This window comes from Ostrinia furnacalis, unplaced genomic scaffold (assembly GCF_004193835.3).
Source record: "Ostrinia furnacalis isolate ACB-3 unplaced genomic scaffold, ASM419383v2 OfSCF3056, whole genome shotgun sequence".
NCBI lineage: Eukaryota > Metazoa > Arthropoda > Insecta > Lepidoptera > Crambidae > Ostrinia > Ostrinia furnacalis.
Window position 1 is genome coordinate 258,578 of NW_021133295.1, and position 8,864 is coordinate 267,441.

The 8,864-nt window shown below is 35.7% G+C and overlaps 1 protein-coding gene across 1 annotated transcript in view; it reads left to right on the top strand.

Moving 5' to 3' along the window:
• The window catches only part of LOC114357149 (uncharacterized), a 103,349-nt gene extending 95,018 nt beyond the window's left edge, over positions 1 to 8,331 (top strand). Inside the window, exon 3 of the mRNA XM_028310646.1 lies at positions 8,174 to 8,331. Within this exon, the coding sequence (XP_028166447.1) occupies positions 8,174 to 8,201 (28 nt within the window). The 3' untranslated portion in view covers positions 8,202 to 8,331. The remainder of the gene's footprint in view (positions 1 to 8,173) is intronic.
• Positions 8,332 to 8,864: the final 533 nt, after the last annotated feature.

Here is an 8,864-nt window from a genome sequence, read left to right on the forward strand (position 1 = left end):
GAGCTCATAACAGTTAGTGATCATAATTTTTTTATCAATACTGTTACTACCAAGAACCATTTAAAATACATAATTTTTATTTTCAGATCTTTTTTCTTCATAACATTCATTGATCATATTGTTTTAATTAATAATGTTGTTACTAAGAACATACTTCAACTCATAATGTTGTTGTTCAGAATAATTTACTTTATAACAGACATACTCGTATCTTTAAAAAAATCATATATAATTTAATAGAGTAGATAAGCATGCAGAGCATGCAGCATGAAAGCAAGCATGCAGCATGCATTGGTATCTCCTCGTCTCCGGCGCTGCGGGATGTGCAGCCCTTCCGCCCTTGCGTAACGAGGCTCAGGCACCCACGCTTGCTTCCGCAGCTTCGGCTTTTTGGATCGCCATCGGCGCCTTCGGCGCCTCGGCGACCAGCCTCAGCCGCTCCAGCTCACCCGGGCGCCTGAGCCTCGTTACAGCGGGCGAGGGCTGCCCTCCCTCCGCGCCTCCGGCTTTTAAATTACACTCTAGGGGTAGGGCAGACAAGACTACGTGGAGTCGGNGGGTGGAAACGAGAAGTTACAAAATCCAAAAATTCCATGTTATCAGCTTCCATAATCTGTAACCTATTGTTGGTACCATTTGAAAGAGCTCGTGAAGCACTTTCAGAATCAGTAACTAGTTTTTCGATATCTTGTATAGTTTAGAAATAATCGAGTGAGATCACTTATCGTTCCATATGTATAACCACCCTGTATAATCCAGCTGTATCTCCAGGTCACCTAGATACATTCCATAGCAACTGTAATAGACATTTAGGTACATAGATTTACCAATTTTGGTGATATATAGGCATTTTGTATTAGTTTTTATATAACGCCTGAACAAAAACAAAGGGTAATATTTTGGTGTTATACATAGATTTCAAATATAAAAAATATATAATTTAACTAATTAAGACATGACAAAAAAACTGAGGTATGTCTCGTTTCTGTCGGGTCTGGGTTTTTTTTGTATGGGGCGTGACCGTTCTTCTTTAATAATGTGTCCTGCTTCTACACTGAAAATATGGGTTCACATTCATATTTTTAAAACAAATAAATTATTCTATAACTAATCACTAAGGCCTGGTTTTTTTATTCGTAGTTAAAATAAGCAATGGTCGAATTTGACAGATGTTAAATGACAAAATATTAGAAATTTTTTTTTCTAACAATGCTGTTGTTGATGTTAGCTTGACTTTTAGTACATTTTTTAATTATTTGTTTATATTTTGTTAATATTTAAACATTAGTGGCATTTAACAACTAGTTATTTTAACTAAGAATCAAAAAATTGGGCCTAAGACTCGGTTGCACCATCTTACTTTAGATTTAACAAACGTCAAAAACCTGTCAAACTCCATACATGTTAAGTAGTGCAACTCGGCCTAAGAAGGTTTATAACCCTTAGACGGGGTGAGTCTTGGTGTAAAAAAACGCGCATAAAACATACGATTTTTGGAGCGCTGGTGTGCAAAATGCCTAACTCTGCGATTAGAGTGATTTGTCACTTGTAAAACGTTGAATGATAAAGCATAATTTTACAAGATTTACCGATGCTAAACGGTGTTGTGGGCGACGCGGTGTGCAATCTCCAGGTGACAGATATAGGAAGCAGATTGAAAAGGTAACATAGGCTAAAAGGATTATTAGACCCAAGTAGTTAAGATATCGGCCTTGTTAAGCAGGACTGCTGGCGCCAAGAAATCGATTGTTGGTTAGGTCGATTTGAAAAACGATTCACTGAGTGATTTGCGTGTTCTAGCATACAGGGGCGTTATGTACAGATGATAATTCACCAATGTATCTTTTGTGGTTGTAACAGCCAGTTCCTCTGTGGTTGAGGATTCCGGGTGAAGCTCGCTTCCATCTTCGGTCTGAACATCACTTTACATCAGGTGATTACTAGAGCTTCTTCGTTATGGATAAAAAGGGTGCTTTTTTACAATGCAATCCTACTAAGATTATAAATGCGGAAGTTTTTATGGATGTCAGGATCTTTGTTACTATTTCATGCAAAAACTACTGAACGGATTTTGATGAAACTTTACAGTATTATTGTTTATAGAGTAGAATAACATATAGGCAAAAATTTATGACGATCTGTGACAAATTAAATTTCACGCGGGTGAAGCCCCGGGCAAAAGATAGTTCATTTATAGTCTGACGTGCTGTCGTCTAAACCTGCTGTTATTACACCTCCTCCAGTCAGTTCCATCGCTTTTAAAACTCATTCTATAGTGTTAAGATAAAAGAAAGAATGTCACCACGTTCGTTCACACAACGCTTCGCCACACGTGTAGAGACTCGCTATCTTAGTATAAGTTGTAAGAATCTCATTACACAAGCTATTTCTGTCTACTCCAAACTAATTAGTGTGTATTCTAAGACACATTTAATTTATTATTTACCTTCCCCAAAAAACCCCGGATCCGCAAAAGTCGATGCAAAATTGTCTCATCGTCTAAAGTGGCAAATACGTCACCTAAATGACCAACTTGTCAAAAATATCAATCAAAAGCAGTGCTAATTAATTTATTAACATCCGTGAGGCAATTAGCTTCACACTCTGCTACTAATTTATTATTGGACATCCCCGTGGTTGTGCAAGGTGATTAGGAATTCTAATTGTAGAGTTACATTCATTAATGTGTCATCACTCATCTTGTGTTTGTTTTACTGTACCTAGTTAAATTTTTAACAATGTTACTTATCACACATTATGTGGTAAAATTGAGTTATTATTCACATTAAAATATGGACTAAACATTGCGTGAGTTAAATCGAGTGTCAAGCAAAATTAACAAAAGAATAACGATATTCTTCGATGAAAAAAAAAAACGGATTCTTGCTGGCCAGCGCTCTACAGCGCCATTTTACTTGCAGAGCACTATGTTTTTCAATTAACTGCTGTACCTTTCTACCTACCTTCATAAACTTTAACACCTTCTGTGTACTTTACTCTGTGTCTTTTGGGTAGGTACGACACACCTGTGGGTGGAGGGTGTTTGTTGATGAGAATACAATGACCACTAAAAGTACAATTCATAAGTAATGTCATTGGCCAAATCACAAACATTTTGTATCAGCTAAATCTCAAAAAGTTTCGTATCACGTAATTTGTCAAGATCAAACGTCACAATTTACATTAATCTTATACTCAAAATCAATAAAGTAAATTTTACACTACATTTATTTTAAACCGAATTTCATTCAAATACAGGGTGTGGTAAATCAACTCGAGTTGGATTAGAGTCAAGACCAATCTTGATAATTGATTTGGGTATACAACTTTGCAACCAAAATTCATCGAGTCATGCACAGTGCATTTTTTATGTTTGAGGTAGATATTTTTTTATTGCCACTAATGAGTTTTTTATCATAATGATAAATAAATATCTTACACATAAGAAAATGTGTACTTTTTTCGTCACAAATATTATAATTATATCAAGTGTTTTATTATTATTTTTGTTAATAAATATTTAAAATCACTTAACCTATCAATCAAATCAAAACAGCCAAAACAACAAAATAACTTATCGAAGATCTTAATTATGTTTTGATAGTTGGATTGGCCCAACAATAAATATTATTATTATTTAGGTAGTAAGAACCTAAAATATTTTGTAAAATACGTAGGCTATTTTTAATATTAGATGTTTATTATGAGGTTGATAGATGAAGATTTAGTACCTACTTTTACTACTTTTAGAGGCGTTAGATAAAAAATCAAATTTTATCAATTTTGTTTTATCGCGTTTTATTCGTGTTCAATAATCAAGTCACTTAATATTTGAAACTTAACGAAAGACAAAAATAATCATGTTACAAATCTTGGTCGTAAATACAACTCCCTAACTCTCCACTTAAAAACTAATTAACTGATATTGGTCACTAATTCGTGGAAGACGTTTAGTTTGGTGATACACGTTATATCTTCAACATTACTACTGTCTTAATGAATGAAATAATTAAATTTTTGAGTAAATAATTGACTTGCGAATTTCCAGCTTGTGGATTTTATCAATAGTCAATTTATTGCATAATGTTTTATATCACAATTTTGTTGATATTAGTCGACATTTAATTTAAAATTGAACACATAAATAAATAGTGTTGGGGCTGATGTGCTGTCATACATAGATGTACCCTACTTATTTATTTATTTATTTANGTAGAATACAATGACCCCTAAAAGTACAATTCATAAGTAATGCCATTGGCCAATATTGGCAAACATTTGGTGTCAGCTAAATCTCAAAAAAGATTCGTATCACGTAATTTGTCAAGATTAAACCTCACTTACATTGATCATAAACTCAAATTCATTCAAGTTACACCGTACTACATTGATTTTAAACTGAATTTCATTCAAATACAGGGTGTGGTAAATCAACTCAATTTGGATTAGAGTCAAGATCAATCTGTCAATGATAATTGATTTGGGTATACAACTTTGCAACCAAAATTCATCGAGTCACGCACAATGCAATTTTTTATGTTTGAGGTAGATCATTTTTTATTGCCACTAATGAGTATTTTATCATAATGATAAAGAAATATCTTACACATAAGAAAATATATACTTTTTTCGTCACAAATATTATAATTATATCAAGTGTTTTGTTATTATTTTTGTTAATAAATATTTAAAATCACTTATCCTATCAATCAAAACAGCCAAAACAACAAAATAACTTATCGAAGATCTTAATTACGAGTATGTTTGATTGTTGGATTGGCCCAACAATAAATATTAATATTATTTAAGTATTAAGAACCTAAAATATTTTGTTAAATACGTAGGTTATTTTTTGATATCAGATGTTTATTATGAGGTTGATAGTTGAAGATTAGTATCTACTTTTACTACTTTTAGAGGCGTTAGAAAAAAATCAAAAATATTATCAATTTTGTTTTATCGCGTTTTATTCGTGTTCAATTATCAAGTCACTTTATATTTGAAACTTAACGAAAGACAAAAATAATCATGTTACCAGTCTTGGTCGTAAATACAACTCCATAACTCTCCACTTAAAAACTAATTAACTGATATTGGTCACTAATTCGTGGAAGACCTTTAGTTTGGTGATACACGTTATATCTTCAACATTAGGTACTACTGTCTTAATGAATGAAATAATTAAATTTTTGAGTAAATAATTGACTTGCGAATTTCTAGCTTGTGGATTTTATCAATAGTCAATTTATTGCATAATGTTTTATATCACAATTTTATAGATATTAGTCGACATTTAATACATTAATACATTAATACATAAATAAATAGTGTTGGGGCTGATATGCTGTCATACATAGATGTACCCTACTTATTTTACCAATGTTAATTTTGTTAGTCTGAAATGCTTACCTTTTGCCTCTGGTCACCATTTATTTAAACGATGATGACAATATTCAAGTTAATAGTGATAAAAATACTTTTCGTATTCGTCATACAAAATGAAAAGCGACGGCGCAAAATAACTAAATTGTTGCAAAATACCCAATACAACTACGAGTAAATAGTTATTATCCTAGAATTTAGCTTGATATAATGTATGTACTCTAGGTACATAGGTACTAGCAATGACATGACATCACTGGCGCCCTCACACCTCCGCGATGACGGAACCTTTATCATTGGATTATCATTATTTCCATTATCGTTGGCGCCTTTCTTGCAATGAAATATTTAGTCAATGATTCAGTGATAAATTGTAAATTACCTTTGCTGGATTATCATGAGGAAATTTGTGTTAAAATTAGCTCATTTTGCAATATTAAAAAGCGCCATGTCATTAATCAATCCATTACTATAGATTACTATACATTTTATAACTGAAAGATAGTGAAGAATTTTGCATATTGTACCTATGCAAAATTCTTGCTTCATTTTGGAAAGAACAAAATCTAAAGTTCGCTACAGCTTCTGCATTAGTTCTGTTGTTTAACCAAACTTAAAACATGCAGCGCTAAATCGCTTACATGAATGTCAAACTCACGCTAAAAACTTGTAAAACTCATTTTATTTTTGCAAGTAGGCTTTTATAAAGCACTTTTACATGTCCCAGAATTAACCCTACCACTGCTTCGGGAAAATAAATGGGTCAGTGCTGAGAAGAAGCAGCGCAAGTAAGGTGCACGGATTGCAATGCAGCTTAGTTGAACAGAGCGAGTGTTCGAATCGCAAAATCTAGTGTGTAATACATATTTCAATGTCCTTTACTAAATTACCTACTGAATTGACAATAATCTCACCTACTTCCCATGTACAAGTATTATCGGCTACAGTTCCAACTACCCATTTCCGTTTTTTTTCTCTCGCTCTCATCAAATGTTGATTCTTTGCGATAGAACGAGACGACATGACTGGAAATGTAGCCGATAGTACTTTTCCTCCCTATTCATTTCAAGGAGATGTGGATTGGGTGCCACAAACGGAGGAGTTGGCCTATCAGCGTCAGCTCCATTGCACATGCGCGCGGCCATCTTTGATTGTGCTTCTTCAATGGCCGCCTTTGATGTGTCCAAAACTGATTTAAATGACAAGGAAGTGCTGAGATTCTTGCTTGTTGGGAACTGGTGCAATTGTCGGCCTTTGTATACACTATTTACTTGCCTCTTTTGATAAAGCAGGGTATTGTTGAGATGAATATGATTTATTGCGGAAAAAAGTGTTGACCACGTAGTAGGTATGCGAAAATCAAAGTATCCACCACTTTGAGGCATGGGTTACTCAATACGAGTATCTAGTAAATTGGTCACACACAGTATTTTTCAGGTATTTTACCTGGTGTTAAATGAGATGCAGTCTAGGATGGTACATAATTATCTGCCCTATAAGTATCTATTCACTCTCGCCTTGAAAAGGCCCGGATTATAGTGTTCAGGAAAGACAGCAGCAGGCAGCGAATTCCAGACCCTAGCTGTTCGCATTAAAAAGAGTTATTGAGTTCGTATAGTCTGTACAACTCTGGGTAGGGACTATTCCCACCTCTCGTTCCTACCACTGCAACTCCTGTGTAGCCAGGATCTACGGCTTGACCGCCACAAAAACCCAACCAATGAAGGTCAAGTTTGTCCCGGAGGAAAGTTAAATTGTCATTGGACCCGCAATGAATTTAATCAGAAGAACATAGGAGGAGTTCGAAATTAAGGTTCGACTTCCTCCATTTCAAAGCGGATGACAGGTGACAAACAAAGGTTTAAAACCTTTAAGATTATGCACCACGGACAATAAATGTCAATTAAGGGGGCCTATCTTATGAGCAATTAGCAACTACCTGCCAATAATATTTTTCACAAAATCGCTTAATAGCACGGTAATTTTTCCTTGTCGCGACAAGACTGGGTACAACTCTGGGTAGTGAATAGCCATTGGAACATGTTGGTTGTTACGTACAGAGAACTTAACCCATATACATAACCATCGGGCGGCTTTGAATCGATAAACACCTCATTGATGAAATCCATGGTAATGTGGGTCATGTAAGTGCATTGCATTTGGTAGTAATGTCGAAATCAGATGCATTTGATATGAGCTAGGTTGATAGGTACGAGCATAATAACCTGGCATTTAATGTTACCGGATAATGACAACACGAGAGAAAATAATATATACGTGTTGAGTAGGATTGACCTGTATAATATTGTGCAATAAAAAGGTTATAGTGGAATTAGATGTTTTGTCACCATAGTTATAAAAGATAGAGAAAATATTGTAAGCAAAATAATTCTTGCTCCATTTTGGAATAAATTAAAACTAAAGTTCGCTACAGCTGCTACAGTTCTGTCGTCGAACCAAACTTAAAACATGGAGCACTAAATGGCTTACAAAGATGTATGAATTGCAGTACAGTTCAATTGACTGAAGAAGCGAGTGTTCGGATCGCGAAATCTTACCATCACCATCATTTCAGCCACAAGACGTCCACTCTGAACATAGGCCTCCCCCAATGATTTACATATCGCCCGGTTGGAAGCGGCCTGCATCCAGCGCCTTCCTGCTACCTTTATGATGTCGTCGGTCCACCTTGTTGACGTCCAAAGCTGCGTTTTCCGGTACGTGGCCTCCACTCCAGAAGCTTGCTGCCCCTTTTCTTTCGTCACCCTAAATGAATCCTCTTTTGTTGCAGGTGTAGGATGAGTTTGCGACGGTGGTAGAGGGCAGGAGGGCGGCCGGATGTGGCCCCCGCGCGCCCGTCCGCCCGCCGCCTCCGTCACCTAGCGCGCTCGCCGCGCTGCGACTATGCGCATGGTCAGCGCCCTGCCCACTCTGCTCGCGGTGAGTCCCGTGTCCCCNCAAAAGGATTTTCCCGCTAATTCCCGTGCCCGTGGGAATTTCGGGTATTCCTTTCTTAATGCACTTCTACGGAACCTAAGCTACGTCCCTTCCAAATTTCTAGTGCTAAATTTGTAAACTATGAAGGGATATGTTTAATCATTAGTATAACATTAATAGCAGGGTTACCATCTGAAATCGGCTATTATTGGCTATTAATAAATAAATAAATAAATAAATATCCTTGGACATTTTACACTGCGCAGTCCCAAACTAAGCAAAGCTTGTACTATGGGTACTAGACAACGGATAAACATACTTATACATTTTTTTTTTTTTGTAAATACATACATATTATACATAGAAAACACCCAGTCCAATACAAACAAATATGTTCATGCACACAAATGTTTGTACTGTGCGGGAATCGAACCCGCAACCTCCGGAATAGAAGTCCGTTTCGAACCACTACACCAAACGGCCGACTAAATGGCTAGTAAGTCACATAGTAAGTCACACAACATTAACTATAATAATAAAGAAAT